This window comes from Petaurus breviceps, unplaced genomic scaffold (assembly GCF_028583685.1).
Source record: "Petaurus breviceps papuanus isolate PSGF00001 unplaced genomic scaffold, PetGlider_PUasm1.0 339, whole genome shotgun sequence".
Taxonomy (NCBI): Eukaryota; Metazoa; Chordata; class Mammalia; order Diprotodontia; family Petauridae; genus Petaurus; species Petaurus breviceps.
The window spans coordinates 1196021-1214137 of NW_027186112.1; the positions used below are offsets into that span (position 1 = coordinate 1196021).

Sequence of the window (18117 nt, forward strand, 5' to 3'; positions counted from 1 at the left end):
AAATCCTTCCCAGTCTATTAGGAAAGAGCATCAGGAATCCACCTCTCATCATATTTGTGGCTCTTTATTTTTTTATGTTCTCACTTCCTCCACCTCTCCTAACTGAAACACAAAGATAAAAGCAGCCTGAAATATTTAGAGGCAGGATCCATGGGCGGGCCAGAGTCTACAGGCCAGGGAGGGTCCAAGAGAGAATGACAGAGCCAAGACCACACTGCTTATGGCCCTCTCATGGCAGCACCAGTGAGGTGAGTCTTGGCCCCTTCCTAGCCACTGTACTTATGTGAGGGGTGGAGGCAGAGCACCAGCAGGAGGCGGGGACTGGGCATGGAGAACCAGCCTCAGGTTCCAAGGTAACTTGCCTCACTGGGTCCCCAGTCTCTCTCAAGGACGGTGTTTCTCTCATCCTATGTGTTCTATATGTCAAATGAGATAATATTTGTAAAATATTTAGCATAGTACCCAGCACATAGTAAACACTTCATAAATGGCTGTTCCCATTCCTTTCCTTCCTCTGAGTGTGGAGGCAAGGCACAGCCCTAAGTTGCCCAGGGGGCTTCCCCAGGGTCTGGGGAGTGAATCTTCCTCTGTCTTCATTTGTCTGTGATCCAAAAGTTGAGGGTTCTAAGTCTGAAGTGTCTGAGTCTGCCCGAGACTGGACTGGAAAGCCCTGGTAGACATCAGCACATGCCTGCCCTTATTCTTTGTACCTACGTGAGACCCTCATGCCTGAGGCATAGGGCAGGGGTTTGTACTCAAGATTGACCTGAAAGTGCTGTGGAAGGCTCTGATGATAGTAGCCAACATGCTGTTTACTGTGTGCCAGATACAGGGCTAAGTAAGGCCTTTAAACTTATTATCTCATTTGATCCTCACAACAAGCCTGGGGGGAAGGCACAATTATTATCCCCATTTAAATTGAGGAAACTGAGGTAAATACAGGTTAAGTATCTTGCCCAAGGTCATACATCTGGTAGATATCTGACTGTATTTAACTCAGGATTCCTGACTCCAGGCCCAGTCCCCTATCTACTGCTCTGCTTAGCTCTATGAGAGAAAAGGTCATGGAGGGGGGTCAGGGTTCCCTACCCTTCCATAACGCCTCACACCACAGCCAAAGAGGGCACACAACCAGAGAAGAAGGACAGATGAAAGAACCAAAATGCATACCGTGGAAGGTTGAAGGAAGTAGTGATGTTTAGCCTAGGAAAGAGAAGACTTGAGAACATTCTTCAAGTATTTTAGGTCTGTTATAAGCAAGAGGGATTCATCCTGTTTTCTTTGATCCCAGAGATGGGAGGAAGTCAGAAAAAAGTAGACTGATTCTTTACAAACACAATCTTCTTTCCCATTAGGTTTGGTAGAAATAAGAGAACAAGACAATATACCACATGCCTTCTTTTCACACCAAGTAAAACCCACTGCCTCTTGCATTGAAGAAAGGTCATTAAAGTCAAAGAAAGTTATTTTGCCTCCTTCCCGCAAATATTTACAAAGAGATGCCAGCCCAGGTAAGAGATGTGTGTAAGAATTTTCATAAAAGATTTTATCTAAGAAATGTAGGATTGGAAAAGGACCAGCCTCTGCTGTGTACTGAGAGCTGTTGTTTGTCCTTACTTCTTGAAGAGGACCATGATATCAGGGAGGGGATGCCATGACCGTGCAAGTGAATTGGATTTAATTGAGGGAGGGCTGTGCAAAGTCACCAGCCTCACTCTCTCCTCTGGAGCTGTCTGTGTCCAGTGTCAGGATATAGATCAGGATGACTGGAGATGACTCAGGATATGCTGAGAGACCTTGGCCTTTTTAAGGTCTTCTCAGTTATCTGGTAAGAAAAGAGGCAAAGAATGACCTCTTTTACCTAGTCAAAAAAAAAAAATCAGTCTGGGAGGGGAAGACCCTCAGGGTTTCTTATCAAAAGAGAAACATCTGCTATTGATACTCATTCTGAGCCCTCAGGGCCCAAAGAATGACCCAGTAAGGCTTGGACTGGGACCTATTGTTGGCCAATCAAGGAGGGCCAGAGTGATTTGAATTTAAGTCATGGTTCTTAAGAAATCTAGCCCATAAATCCCAAGATATTTTGTGAGATTTCTGGAATCAAAACTTACATTCCTTTGAGGAGGGCACCGGCAGGAAAGGGTATGATTCCCCATGGTGACAGAGGGAGAAGAAAGAGGGAGAGGAGGGAGGCAGAAATGGGGGGAGGGAGGGAAGGAGAGAGGAAGGAAAGAAGAAAGGAAGAAAGAAAGGAAAGAAGGAAGGAAGGGAAGAAAAAAGGGAGGAGGAAAGGAAACCTGAGAGCAACCGCAGATAGGCAGCCTGGGGGGCTACACCTTACTAAGGCTAGATCTGTGGAAGATGTTTGGAGGATAGAGACTACAGTTGTATGGGGTAAAGAAGTGTAAGTCAGTTGTCAAATTGCCCATGGGCATGAATATTCCTGTTAAGCAAGTAGATGGCATAGGAGATAGAGCACTGGACCTGAAGTCAGAAGACCTAAATTCAGTCTAAGGTCATACTAGCTGTATGACCCTAGGCAGATCACTTAAAAGCAGTCTGTCTCAGTTTCCCCATCTATAAAATAGAGATGATAATAGCACCTGCCTCCCACGGTTATTGTGAGGATCAAACGAGGTAATATTTGTTAATCATTTGCAAACTGCTCTATAAATACTAGTTACTATTATGATTAATCAGTGAAATGTGGCTACAGATGTATTGAAGTATCAAAGAAATCACTGAAGCCTTTATCCAAATCATTGATAGAGATGCTAAACACGATGTCCTTTCTCTGGAGAGTGCTGGGTGACTTTCCAACTATGACTCCTTTTTCTGTAGGAAAGAAGGAACAGACAGTCACTTATCTTAACTGTGATTGAGTTTGGGAATAGGGCATGTGGCTACCCGTGTTTCCCCAATAATAAGACCTATCCCGAAAATAAGCCCTCCCCTTACTGTGTAAGATTCCTCTAAAATAAGCCCTCCCCCAAAAATAAGCCCTATTGAGATTGCTACTGTAGTGAAGGTGATCCCCTGCTCTACACGCTACATTACAGTACCCTCTGTATGCACCGTCCCCCCCCTCGTGAAACGCATGCCGCGCTCCGAGCTGCATCCAATCAGAGCTTCAGCAGTGAGCGCGTCATCCTGTTCTTCCCCAGTGATTTGCTTATTGAATAAAGGTACATTTTTTTGTTCACATTTACCTGTTTATTAAAATTGCTGTCAATATTCATTAAAATAAGCCCTCCCCTGAAAATAAGCCCTCTGGTGTTTTTCTGTCCAAAAAATTTAATAAGACAGTGTCTTATTATCGGGGAAACATGGTAGCTAACCTTTCCTTGTTGTGAAGGAGTGAGGTCCCAGACCCTTCCCTGGGGCCCCATCAACTGGGTAAAATTCTTGAGGCCAGGGATTAAGGATGTGTACCTGGGTTGAAGAGGGTACAAAGCAGGGGCCCACTCCAGCAGCCTGCTGAGCCTAAGGCTTCCCAGGCAGGGACCAGGGATGAAGGACCTGAGAGTTGAAGGAAGTAGTGATGTTTAGCCTAGGAAAGAGAAGACTTGAGAGTATTCTTCAAGCATTTTAGGTCTGTTATAAGCAAGAGGGATTTATCTTGTTTTGTTTGATCCCAGAGAAGGGATCAAAAGTCAGAAAAAGGTAGACTGATTCTTTACAAACACAATCTTTTTTTCTATTATGTTTGGTAGAAATTAGAGAACAAGACAGAACAAGACATCCTTATTTTGGTAACAGGTCTTCAGATGAAGATATTTTACCTCCTTCCTGCAAATATTTTCGAGGTGATGCCAGCCTAGGTAAGAGATGTGTGTAAGAATTTTCATAAAAGATTTCATCTAGGAATTGTAGGATTGGAAAAGGACCAGCCTCTGCTGTGTACTGAGAGCTGTTGTTTGTCCTTACTTCTTGAAGAGGACCATGATATCAGGGAGGGGATGCCATGACCGTGCAAGTGAATTGGATTTAATTGAGGGAGGGCTGTGCAAAGTCACCAGCCTCACTCTCTCCTCTGGAGCTGTCTGTGTCCAGTGTCAGGATATAGATCAGGACGACTGGAGATGACTCAGGATATGCTGAGAGACCTTGGCCTTTTTAAGGTCTTTCTTAGCTATTGGTTGGACTGAAGCAATGCCCATGCAGTGATTATGGCTGGATAAGAAAAGCAGCAAAGAATGACATCTTTTACCTAGTAAAAAAAAAATAATCAATCTGGGAGGGGAAGACCCTCAGGGTTTCTGAGGAAACGAGAAATAACTGCTATTTTTACTTATTCTGAGCCCAACCTTAGCTGTCTCTTTTTTTTCCTCCTCTTTTTTTTTATTTTTAGAGGGGAGAAGGCAGGGCAATTGAGGTTAAGTGACTTGCCCAAGGTCACATGGCTAATAAGTGTTAAGTCTCTGAGGCCGAATTTGAACTCAGGTCCTCCTGACTCCAGGGCCAGTATTCTATTCACTTCACCACCTAGCCACCCCAACTGTCTTATTTTTTCTAGATTTCAACACAGTCACAGACTTTGAGCAGCTGGAGGCTGAGGTGAAGAGTGAACAACGCCCACTGACTATGCTGGATGGGAACTTAGAGCAGTCTCTGCTTCAGGCTCTCCAAAAGCTCCTCAAGAGTGAGCAGGATATGCTGAACTTAGAAGACATGGTGAGAGAGTCTGGAAGTCAGGGTGACAGAGAATCACAAGATTGGGGGCTGAGGGGCTGGTGAAAGGGAGGACAGAAGGGAGGACTAGGGTGGGGACAACACTGGACTTTGAGTTTGAGCACCTGGCTTCATATTACTTTTTAACAATTTGTACCACTTTGAGCAAATCAGCACAGCTCTCTGGGCCTCAGTTTCCTCATCTGTTAAATGAGGGGACCAGGCTAGATGAATGTCAGGGACCCTTCCACTAGATCCTATAAACCTACAAGTTGAGGGTCTCCCTGAGAAGGGAAGGAATTGGAGGAAGGAAGATGGTCTAGGGATTATAGTTGAGAAGGATGGCTGAGATGCAGGGACCAGGGAGCAGGTGCTTTAGTACCTGGTGATTGCTGGGCTATTTTAGACAGCTGGGCAGTGAACTGAGTCAAGATCCTATTAATCAAAAAAGTCAAGTTGTAATTATGTGGAGGAAAAGAACTGAGTAATGTCTGAGTAGAGCAACTTGTGCCAACAGAAACTCCCTGGAACCTACCCACCAAGTATAGTTTAAAAAATACTAATAATTGTTTTTATTCTTAATATTTTCATTTAGTTATTTAAATGTACAGGGCAGCTAGGTGGTAGAGTGGATAGAGTGCCTAGGCTAGAGTCAAGAAGACTCATCTTCCTGAATTCAAATCTGGCCTCAGATACTTACCAACTGTGTGACCTTGGGCAAGTCTCTTAACCCTGTTTGCCTCAGTTTCCTCATCTGTAAAATGAGCTGGAGAAGAAAGTGGCAAACCACTCCAGTATCTTTGCCAAGAAAACCCTAAATGAGGTCACAGAATGAGACAACTGAAATAACTGAACAATAATTAAACTGTACAGTTGACAGAAATAATAAAATAAGAATGTTTACATATATATAAAATATTTTCAGGAATACAATCCTCACCATTTGTGAAAAATACAAATTAAAAACAAAAAACTCCTCTAAAACCTGGTAAATGCAGAAGTTGAGGAAGGGGAAGAGAGAAACATGGAAAACAAACTCTGCATTTTATTCTTCCCAAACCCGTAAAGTCCCCAATCTCAGAATCTTTTTCACTGGCTTGTAATGATTCCAATTAGACTGTCTTGGTGAACCATAAATACACCAAGTAAGTTTCTCACAAGCCCCTCTGGAAGGTAGTCTGCCTTAGCCTTATAGGACTTCTGTCTCCTGAGAGGTTTCCAGCTCTGCTCCTGTGATATCATCAACTTCTTTCCCTAAGAGTCTTCTTGGTCACAAGGCAAAAGGACATTGTCAGAGCTGATAGGAATCTCTGGATCCTAGGGACATTCCCTCTATACCATCCTATCTTCAGTTTCCTTGTTTAATGTATCCCTTATCAAAGGGTCTTGAATCATAGATTTTCAAATTTGGAAATGGGCTTCAGAGGTTATATGGTCCAAATTATTCATTTTGCTAAATGACATTGCAATTTTATAAGTTGGATTCTTTTTAAAATTTATTTTTTCAATTATTAAGCATTCATTTCTTTCTCATCTCTTCTACCTACAAAAGACAAAGAACAGAAAGAAGAAAGGAGGAAAGGAAAGGAAAGGAAGGAAGGAAGAAGGGAGGGAGGGAGAGAGAGAAGGAAAGAAAGAGAAAGAAAGGAACTAAGAAAACTTGTATTGAATAAGTGTAGTCCAACAAAAAGAATTTCTACATTGGTCATCACCAAAAATGCATTTCTTGTTCTCCACATTAGTCAATCACTCTTTGTCATGAGCTAAGCAATGTTCTTCTTTATCAGTCTTCTGGGATCATGGTTAAGCATCTAATTGATAGAGTTCTTCAGTTATTATTATAAATTAAATAAGAAATGTTCCTCATGGAGCTTAACATCTAGTGACAAACACATACCGTGACTGACAAAACTTGAATAGTTTAAGAAAAAGGATCCATGAGAAAAGCCATATAGAGATTCTCTCTCCTGACACAGAGTACACAATATTCACCCCCTAGTAGAGTTTCACAAGTTGTTGGAGCCCCCAAATTCTTCAACTATTGCCAAATGGATTATGATGCTCCCTGAATTAAGCCAGGCCTTTCCTTGGGCAAAAGGCACCAGTTGGTCACCAGGCCTGTACTCCAAGCTTTTCCAACTTGGCAGGGCTACTAGATCTGATTCTCTGCTAGCTAAGCCTCAGAAGCTCTCCTCTATAACCCAGTAGATACATGGTCTTGGAGTCAGGAAGACCTGACTTCAGATCTTGCCTCAGACACTCTTATGTGACCTTAGGCAAGTCATTTATCCTTTCTCACCCTCAGTTTCCTCATCTGTAAAATGGCAATAATAGTAATAGCACTGATCTCACATGTATTTTGAAGAAAAAAGGAGACAGTATTTGTAAAGCACCTTGCGAAACTTTAGGTGCTAACTATTATTACAATGAAACTTCAGAGGAAGTCAGTGGAAAATGCATTACTAATACTACTTAAATCTCCACAGATCCAAGTATCATATTTCAATTCTTGTTCTCTGTTTCTACTAATTTCCTCCTTTATCTAGAATTCCTTCTTCTTTAACAACACTACAGAGATCTGTGGTGAGTAGATATGGGCTTCTTTCTTGTCACCTCTGGAAACTTCCCTGTTTTCCTGACTCTTCTTCTGGGAGATGATTAAGAACCTGTAGCTTTGTTTAATTGTCCTTTGTTTTTAAAGTGGGTGGATGTGAATTCCTTACTTAGGGTCTTCTGGGGACTAAGGAGGAGGGATGAAGATAGAAACCATATCCCCTCATTTCCAAAAACACTCTGCTAGTCCAGCTGGTTTGTCAGTCTTAGGGCACCATCCAAACCCTTTGGCTCCTCATTCAGTGACTGCGACCTCCATATTCTACTTCTAATCCCAACTTCCCATCATTGCCATCATTGTTTAATCCTTTCACTGTGGTCAGTGATACAAAAAGTGATATGACAGAATGACTCCATTTGCTCTTGGCAAAATCTGTCCTTATGGAGACTGACATCTTCCAAACATATGTTCAGTTGTTCAGCAGTATTCAAAAGTCACTGTTTGACTCATTTTTTTCTGGTGAAATGCCTTCCTTTTCCTTGAGTTATCTTGATTTCCACTTTGAGTTTCCACCACAGTGCACTCTTCCATGTGCAGGATCTAGAAACTTATGATTTCATTTGATAGAATGGTGCAGTGTAAAGTCCTAGACATGGAATCCAGGGACCTAGGGTTAAGTCCTAGTTCTTCCAGTAGTCGTGTTCTGTTTTTTTCTTCTCTGGTTCTTAGGTTCCTCCTTTGTAAAATGAAGTAGTTGAACTAGATGATCTCTTGGTTTCTTACCAGTTTTAATTATTTATATTTAATCTTTTTCATTAGACTTTCTCACAACATGAAGGATCAGTACTTGTTGTGGTATTTTGTCAGCCTTTTGACTTATAATTCTTACCTGGAAAATATATGCATGGTAAGCCCCAAAGATACTGAGCCTGACATAATCCATTGAAATCTGGCAATTCACATTATTATAGAATAATATTTTGCTAAAAAGAGATTTAAAAAAATCCTTATGGAACACTCTTTGTGGATTACTTCCCCTACTCATATTAGAAAATGGGCTGGGCCTCCATAAGGTGGCTGCTACCTCAGGTTCTAGGCTCAGCCTTGTGGGACTAAACAGGCCCCCATTGGTGTTCTTCTCACTTGTAATCAGCCAGTAGACGCAACCATCTTATAGCAGAGGTATTTACTCAACTGGCCTAGCAAGAACAGTAGGTACAAGCATTCCCCAACTAAATCTAGGGTGCAATCTCCCTCAAATACACAAAGTATCCATGACAAGAGTGAACTCAAACTTGGGCACAATGGCAATTAAGTACATGTAGAATACACAAAACTCCAGGCACTGTAGGGCGTGTAAGACTTTTTTCACTCCATAACATCTTCACATAGACCCCTTGGTTGTAGCATCTCTGTTGGGTGGGTTGCTGAACTGAGTTCTTAGGGTCTGTTCCTATAAAACCAATCATGAGCAGCTCTCCTGAAGACTGTTGCTGTGAATAACTTTAAGGATCTAATTCCATAATAACTAATTCCATATAGTGAACTCTCTATTTATTCAGCAACAAACCAAAGCAAAACATTCAATAAACTAAAGCATAACATTCACAACAGTATAACATAACAACTTATTAATAAAGTGATCACATAGTCTTAAACAAAACATATCATTCAGTAAATTACAATTTCCTCAATCAATATAGAGTACCCAAGTAAAGTCTTCTTTCATCTTGACTAGAGGCTGGCTTCAAATCATCTTTAAGGGATAGCAGAAAGTACAAACACCATCCACCCCTAGGTCACTATAAATCACAATCCCATCAGTCAATGCAGAGTAACCAAGTAAAGTCCTCTTTCATCTTAATTTAAGGCTGACTTCCAAATCCTAGGGCTCCCCTTCCATGTCTTCCATGTGTTGATCACTCCCAGGTCTTGCCTAGATTCACCCGACTCTTGCCTGGATTCACACATAGGCAGCTCTCAGATCCAGTTCTATATCTCAGCTTTCTGCTCCACTCCTTTGAAGTTTCTGTTTCTAGGAAGACAAAGCTTAAGAAAGCTACAATAATATTTACACACATTGCTGGCACTATCATCTCAATTCACTTTCTGTCTGACAAAGTAGTCAACAGACAAGGCTTCTGTCTAAGAAATCAAACACAAATAAACAGTAAAGTCTCTGGACTTTTGTAAATAACGGTAAAGTCCTTTTTCAGGGTTTCTGTAACAGCAGTAAAGCCCTGGGCTTTTGTAACAGCAGTAAAGTCCTGGGCTTTTGTAACAGCAGTAAAGCCCTGGGCTTCTGTAACAATGGTAAGTCCTGTTTCAGGGCTTCTGCAACAGGAGTAAAGTCCCGGGGCTTCTGTAACAACAATAAAGTCCTCTTTCAGGACTTGTGTCTAAAAACAACAGACAGGGTGATTTTATCTGACAGACCAACAGAGTGCTACAGAATGCCGAAATCACAAGCATTCTCCCTCTCAGTTCTGCTTGGTCTCAGCTCATGCTGGAGCTTTTCTCTGCTCTGCTCCTTCCTGTTCTGTTCTTTTGGCAAGCTCCTCCCATCCTGGGCTCCATGTGATGACATTAGGACTATTAAGGGCAGGGAAGGTCTCCAAACTTCCCTAGGCCTATTAAGGGCAACACAATGGATACTGTTTCCAACAAAAGACTTGATATGGTCAAAGTCTAGACTCAAAAGCACTTGAATAGCTGAAGCAAGCCACAAAATCCTAATCTGCTTGCCATTACACCTCCTTTCCATAATCTGACTCTCTTCTCTACTGCCGAGGGCCACGCTCTTTGAAGATGCTCTTTGCCTTGGGTGACTGTCTCTCTATATCCATGTTGGTCTGAAGTGTTCTAATAGCTCCCATTAAGTGCTTTATAACTTAGAGGGAAGGAGAAGAAATATGCTGCAGTGGGCTCCTCCATAGGCAGCTCCCTGTTTGTAGAGGTCTCCAACTCAAACTGCTAAAATCATCCAAAACATAGCTGCCTAAAACCTCAAAGATGTAGCTTGTTCCCCTCCTGACTCATAGATGTGTTTTTACTTTAAAGGGACCAAAATGTAAAGAGACCTCTTTTGCCATTAGTTTAACATCTTATTAAGTTGAATGATTGTTCTGGGCCTTTGGTGACAAAATCAACTGAGTTGGGGTTAAGAGGTGGCATGAAACCACATTCCCTCCCCCCAATTTCAGAGATGTGTATATATTCCCAGAGCCACAGTTTGAAATAGTTAGCCTCCTCTAAGGTCCCACAAATCCTGTCTTGGTCCTGCTACTTAAGAGGTGATCTCTTTCTCTGTCTCTTTCTCTCTCTCCTTTTGCTATAAGCCAGTTGACCAGGAATCCTTTGTTCAATTACCCTTATGGTAGCATGGTCACCCAATTTTATAGTTTTTTAGGCCAAGCCATTTCAAGCCTCTTGAGTTTTTAAAACTTTGGATGCCTTCCTCTCTTGTATAAAAAGGAAGGCAAAAAAAAAATCCCCAAGAGTTCCTGCCCCCGGTTTCTGCCACTGTCTCCCTATACACTCTTCCCCATATTTGCTCTCTTCAGTCTCCTACCAACCAGCATTGCCTGTTACCATGCATATTCCTTGAGTACAATCTTTTTACTTTACCCAGTCACTCCAACAGGGAAATGGAAGAGGAAGGGGAAAATATCCCCACACTGGCTATATATGAAGTCTCCTCCTCCCACTATTCACTGGTTAAGTGGGGAGGTAGAATCTCCCACAAATACATCACGTGTCTGACAAGATTGAACTCAAACTTGGGTAGAACCAAACCACTGCAGAGTTTGCCCTGGAGCTCAGGATCTCTCTCAGATGTACTGATCCCACGTTTCCCCAGCAAACAGTGTCATTGGGGGCAGCCTGGCTACTAGCACAAAGGGCTGGTTTGGGCAGGAAGATGTCACTCTCACCGTTCAGCTTACTTATCATCTCTCCTCTACAGCTAGAACAGAGTTTGTACACTGGGGAATCCCCAAAGAAGGTAAAGGGCATGGCACACACCATCATAAAGAAACTGCAAAACCAGAATGGACAGCTCATGGAGGAGGAAGCAGGGGCATTCCTCTATCTTCTTGGAGCTCTGAATGGTAAGAAAGATTATAGGACTAGAGAATGGGGGCGGAAAGTAAAACCCAGGACATTAACATTCAGAAAACAACAGCTTTCAACTCCTATATAGGAGGTCCTTGGGATTCTAGATTAAACTATTCTTTTAACAAGAACAACAACAAAAAAACCTCAAATCTTCTGTGTATTTTTATCCTCACATTGTCCCTATAAGGCGGAAAGGGGACAGGTAATTACCTTCCTTTTTTTAATAGAGAAACAATAGCCCAGAGGGGGAAGTGACTTGCCCAAAGCCAAACACCAACACACTGCATTGGCACAGCCCATTCCTGGATTCCCAGCCAGCCTTCTCTCCTTCTCGTGGCACTGACTTCCCTAGGAAAGTCCATCATCAGTGAGAAGAAAGTTGCTCTCTCCTCTTAAATCCTTCCTTCCTGTATTCCCCAGGAACAGGAAATATTTGGATCCCATCCTAATGGGTGGGGGATGGGCCACAGTATTCCTCAGTAGCTCTTAGCTCTTCATCATGGATCCTACATGGTTCCTCATCCACTCCCCTGGATTTAATTAACACCTGTATGAAGAATACTGCCATATCTATGTGTCTGGTCCTAGTGTCTCCCCTGAGCTCCAATCCCCATTACCAACTTCTTCTTGGATATCTTGAATCAGACATCCCATAGACATCTCAAACTCAAAACATCAAAATCTGAGCTCCTCTTTCACCCTAGCCCCACCCCCCTTCCTAATTTACCTGTTTCTCTCAAGACCACCTCTACCTTTCCACTTACCTAGTTTGTAATCTTGGGCTCATCCCTGAGTCTCCCCTCTCCTTCCCCCATATTAAATCCTTCATTATGTGTAGTAGATTCTACCTCCACAGCACATTGCCTCTGTCCCCTTCTTACAACATCTCACATCCACTCCTTTGTCACCACTGAGTCACTATCCTAGTTCAGGTCTTCACCTCCTCTTACCTGAACCATCTGAATACCAATCTAATTGTTTTCTCTGTCTCCTATGTCTCACTTTTCCATTCCATCCCACACACAGCTTCCAAAGTGTTCTTTGTAAAGCATTGGTCTGACCATGTTAGACCCTGCTAAATTCCATTAGCTCAATATCACTTCTTAGATCAAATATAAAGTTCTGTTTCTGACATTCGCAGCTCTTCACAGCCTGGATCCACATTACCTTTCAACTCTTATTATATATTACAATCCAACCAAACTGACCTTCTTACTGTTCTTCATACCTATCATTCTGTCTCTCATCTCTCTGTTTTCATCCTTGGAAGCCCCCCCTCCCACACCTTTACTTCTAAGAATCCTTAGTGTCCTCCAAGACCAAGTGCAAGGACAACCTTCTGTATGAAGCCATTCTTGATCCTCACAGTTGGTAGAGCCTTCACCAAAAACATCACCATGTGTCCCCTCCCAGTCCTTTCTATTCCTTATAAATTGTACATACCTATAGATGTGCATGTTGTCTTCCCACCCTCCACCAACCCCATTAGGATGTGAGTTCCTTTAGGGCAGGTATTGTGTTTTTTTCCTTCATATCCCTAGCACCTAGCAAAGTTCCTGGCACAGTTGTAGATTAAAGTTTGCTTACTGACTTACACTCTGGGCTCCACCATACCACTCTCTCTCTCTAATGCCTGGTTTGAGCTATTCTGGAGGATTTCATGCAGCAGTCACACAACTAGGCTAACTGGGTCTACTACAAATTTATGGTATTTAATCTCAAATGGGAGTCAGATAGGTGGCTCGGTGAATAGAGTGCTGGGGCTAGAGTCAAGAAGACCTGAGTTCAAATCCAGTTCCACTCCCACCTCCTACATGAGACCTTCTCTGATTCCCCACAAATATTTGTCTACCTGCAAATGACTTTTTATTTACCTTCTATGTCCTCTGTATAATATAGACTTATCTATGTATGTGCTCTCGAGTAGCTTATATTGTGTAGGGACATATTCCCTTTGTCCCTTTCTATCTCCAGCACCTAGCAGAGTCTAGCCCTTACTAAGGCATTTAAGAAAAGCTTGACTTATTGATTGATTGATTTGTCTCCAGCCCTGAGTGACTGCCAACATCAGGTTCTGATCCAGTTGCTACAGAAAAAGGAAAAGATCCTGTCCCAGGAGGTAGATCTGGTAAGAAAAGCTGCTTCCTTCCCAGAAGGAAGCTGGGCAGCCCCAACTTCCCAGAAGATTTGGAATGAGCAGCCTAGAAAATGAATAAGAAAGGGGGGAGAGGGAGCAATTTAGGAGAGAGAGTTTCAGTTCTGTGGATGACCTGCCCCTTCCTCTGCCCTGCTGCCCAGCACTCAATGGGATGACGTCTGACTTCACAGAGTTTCTTACCTGTTATGCAGCTGCCTCAAGGGTTCAGTCTAACAGTTCTCTCAGGTCCCTGGTTTCCCAGTGGGCTTTCTCAGAACAACTACAAAATATCCTCTGCTCTTCCCCAGAGACCCTGGGTTCAATCTGATCCTATTTCTCATAGGTGAAGGAAATTCTGAAGGAGAACTTCAATCAGACTGAAGAGAGGACTTTCTCCCTTCCTTCAAAGCTGCTGTCCTTTGTCCAGGCCCAGGATGAGAACTTGACCCTCACACGTAAACTGTTGGGAGAGTGTGGACTGTGGATCACAGGAGATGAACCCCAAATTACCTGGAACCCCAGTGCTCTGCAGTCACTTTGTGCGCTGTATGGGAGTCTGCTGATGCTGCAGGCTCTCAATGGTGCCTGCTGACCTAGACCCCTTTTTCCCCACACAGTTGGTACCTCTTTCCCCCATGGCAGCCCCAGGTCCAGTGGATCAGGGGCTAGCCCTATTTCACATCACAAGATCAAGAGATTTGTGCTTTGGTCCCTCTGCTGCTGCTATACTCAAAAGGAATCCACACTGTGATGTACTAAACAAGTGGACATTCAGCTTCCCAATTGCAGGGACACTCACCACCTCTCAAGGCAATTCATTCCCCTTTTGGACAACTTTCATCATTAGGAAGTTTTTCTTAACATAAAGCCTTAATTTGCCTGTTTGCAGCCTCTGTCCATTGCTCCTAGTTCTGCCCTCTCTGATCAACAGAACAAGTCCATTCCCTTCTCTGCAGCCCTTTAAATGATTGTACACAGCTGTCTGGTCTCCCCAGTGTCTTTTTGATTGAGGTACAGGCTCTGGGAACCCCCCTGAGCTCTCCCTGAATCTTGCTTCGAGGCATTTGCCTGAGGTTGTAAGCTTTTCATTATAGCTGACCCAAATCTCTGTTAAGAGCCTTGTCCTCTATTATCCAGCTAGCCCCCACTCTTGATCCTCCCAAAATATCTATATACCCTTAAACTAGCCAAGCCCACCATTGTCTGTCATCTCCAGGTAGCCTCCAGTTACTTCCCACCCTTAATCTCTCTTTACTGGAGTCTGACCTCATCTGACTCCTCCTGAAGACCCTCCCTAAACTTTTCTTCCAGACCAACCCTAGATTCCTCCCACAAGGAGATCTTTATATGAGATCTACATTTCCTCCTTGATGCTGAGGGAGAATGATCTAGTGCAGACTCACTCTGTGTCAGATGTTTCTGACCTGCTTGTCTAATGCAAGTGTCACAGATACCAAGGCTCCTTAAGAGTCTACACAATGTGGCAAACCTTTAATAAACTTTGCTTTTCTTTGCCTGAGAGAAGACTTGAGTCGAATTCATTCAGCAGGACCCATTGGTATTTTGGGGTCTCATGCACCCCTAAACCTTAAACTTCAACATTCTATCCTCTTCATTTTCACATCCACGGTTCCTTCAACTGGTCTTTACATGACATGGACTCGAGGCCTTTTAGCCTTGTGGTTGCTCTCCTCTGGACGCTGTCCAGGTTTTACATTCTCTCCTTCAGTATATTTTTGTAGAATACTATGACATCACCAAGTACATGCATGACTAGAAAAGGAGGTATGTGGTGGGGCAAGGCAGGGGGCCCTGCCATCCAGCCCCAGGCCTGAGAGAGAATTGGGAGTCCTGCTATCACTCAGGAGGACTGAGAGTGCTATCTACCCAGAGGCTGTGAGTTAAGAGAGATGGGGACTCAAAGAGTGGTGGAAAATTAGAGTCTCCTTTATTGTTCTAAGTGCAAGCCTTTTATAGGATGCTTCCTAATGGCTTTCCCCTGTGGACATTGCTCACTATGCTGTTCCTAGGCCAGAGAAAACACCACACTCACACCTGCGAGCTAGAACTCTTCCCTGGGGTATGGGGAACTGATCCAAGCCCTTCACCTGAGGGGGTTTATTCAGCTATCATGGTCAGAGTCTCACTGGCCTGTGGTCCTCAACATCTCCACCTTTTTTTTGTTGCAAGTGTGGGCAGTGCAGGTCAGTGGTGACTTCACACAGAGTTCGATTCCAACCCTGGCAACATAGGGAACAATGCAAAGTTCAAAGGGATGCAATGCAGTCGGGTGAAAGTAGCGTATATAACCATGTACAAATCCAGCAGTCTTGGTCTTTATCTGCAGAGAGGTCATGGATATTGTAGGAAGCACGGAAGACACAATAGTAGGTGCAAGCAATACACAAAATACAATTCTTTCACTGTCGCCCTCTCGCCAATAGCATAAGCATTCGATCATAAGGACTACCAAACCACCCAACACTCTTAAAAGGAGTTTGAATTACAATCTTATTCCCAACAACAGTGTGGTTTATACATTGTGCAAGTTGACATAGAACATGAGGGACATTCCATAATGTTCTCTGTGGTGATGTAAGCAGATTGGCGGAAAATACAAACAGCCAAATGGTCATAAATGGTATTGTTCATATGTGTATGTCCTAGATGATTATTTATAACTTTCAGTGGATGCAACAGCTTTTCATAAGTCCCATTGTGATCTTTGCTCTTGATCACTCTCTGCTGTGCTTATCTTCATGCTGGCTCATTCAGGGTGAGTGATGTTAACAGGACTATGCAGCCCTTCACTCTCAGGTGGGTCATTTTGTTGCCGGGGCGTGTTCTCTTTCTGGAAGGATGTCTGCAGTGTGTTTGTTGTGTCAGATGCATTCTTTGAAGGCTCTGTAAACACTTGGACACGCTGTTGTGGGGTCCAGATTGAAGTGCCTCCATCACCTGGGGAAATACAAACATACCCTTTCCCCCAAGTAATTATTATCCCAAGCCCCTTCCAGGTGTTTGTGGCAGGTCTTTCTACATTTGGTCTATTACAGGGTGTTCCACCCCTGCCTCCCCCTTTTTTTCTGCTTTTGAAGGAACTTTACCACAGGGAGGATAATAAGTTCCATCCATCCCCTGGACAACACAAGTAGAGGGCAATTTGTCAGGATCTGTGTAGCTCGTTCCCATGGAATTGTTGAGGTCCAGAAATGAAGAATGAGCTTCACTATGAGTTACGTATGTGTAAGTTGTGACCTCTTTCCTATAAGGGTTTGTAATCTTTCAAGAAAATTTTGTATTCTGTGTGTGTTTAAACTTTAGCAGCATCAATATGTTGGCGTATATACACCAAATTTTTGTTGTTGTCTGACACAATATCAAGGGGTGCAGTTTGAGCAGAAGTAGAGTGAGTATTGATACATTTCCACGAAGCTGGTACACAGAGATGTTCCTAATAGTAAACATCCATCCTTGTTCCCCAAAGCTTGTTTATCCTCTGATTGTATTCATTTTGGAAGAAAGAAATACAACATCCATCTTGTCAAACATGACACTGATGGGTGGCAGACTGGGCACTTCTCAGTCAGCCCTGACTGCTAGCTGACTTAGGGATGTTTCAAGCCTAAAACCACACCTCCATGCAGCCCCCCCCCTTGGGCTATTTCTCAGTGAATTATGGGCAATATGCCCGCACAGTTGATATTAAAAGTGCATGTTCCTTTAAGCACTGACCATTCCTTAACTCCTCCCTAATCCCACCCTTACTCACCTAGTTAGTATAATTGACATCTGATTTACTATTGTAACTCTTTATAAACTATACCTATGGCTTCTTTAAGGTTGCAGGTTCCCTAAGAACTCTTGCCCGCTGTAAAGTGTAACAATAAACTTTTACAATCCTGACTTAAAAGATTGCTTGGGTCCTGTGAATTCATTCCAGACTGACCACTCAGGGATTCTGGTCACTGAAGCCCCTGAAATACCTATCACTTCCTCATCATACCCTCTCTAAGTAACTGTGGAGAAGTGATCTCTAGAAGATCCAAAATTCTTTTATGTCTCTTGGCTGGGCTGCTTAATCTGCAATTGCCCCAAAGCCATTGCTTGCTCTAGCTGGGGTGGAATGTACTCCATGCAGTTCTTCCAAGACTTCCCCTTACCTTATCCCAGGCTCCTATGTTGCCCAAGGGGGACATCCTGGATGAAATCAACACCTCGCTGGCCCTATCATTCCTTTGCCTGGGTCTGCCTTCCCTGTGTCTTGGCCTTGGGTTGGGCCTATCGCTTCTATATCTTACATAGGTCCCGGGATGTGATGTCAGTTGTGGGGGTCTATCGCTTCTGTGCCTTACGAAGGCCCCTCATTGTGGCACCAGTTATGGTGGGCCAAGGCAGGGAGCTCTGCCATCCCACAGCAGGGCCCCAGCAGGAGGACTGAGAGTGCTATCTACCCAGAGGCTGTTAGTTAAAAGAGAGACAGGGGACTCAAAGAAAATAGAATCTCCTTTAGTGTTCTAAGTGCATGGCTTTTACAGGATGCTTCCTAATGGCTTTCCCCTGGACATTGCACACTAGTGTTCCTAGGTGTATGTGTGTGTGTGTGTGTGTGTGTGTGTGTGTGTGTGTGTGTGTGTGT

At 43.3% G+C, this 18117-nt stretch overlaps 1 protein-coding gene across 1 annotated transcript in view; it reads left to right on the plus strand.

Moving 5' to 3' along the window:
- Positions 1 to 15002, plus strand: part of LOC138167949 (gasdermin-D-like) — a 52306-nt gene extending 37304 nt beyond the window's left edge. Inside the window, exons 7-12 of the mRNA XM_069096910.1 lie at positions 1356 to 1511; positions 3714 to 3821; positions 4517 to 4674; positions 11190 to 11334; positions 13390 to 13469; positions 13822 to 15002. Coding sequence (XP_068953011.1) covers positions 1356 to 1511; positions 3714 to 3821; positions 4517 to 4674; positions 11190 to 11334; positions 13390 to 13469; positions 13822 to 14070 — 896 coding nt within the window. The 3' untranslated portion in view covers positions 14071 to 15002. The remainder of the gene's footprint in view (positions 1 to 1355; positions 1512 to 3713; positions 3822 to 4516; positions 4675 to 11189; positions 11335 to 13389; positions 13470 to 13821) is intronic.
- Positions 15003 to 18117: the final 3115 nt, after the last annotated feature.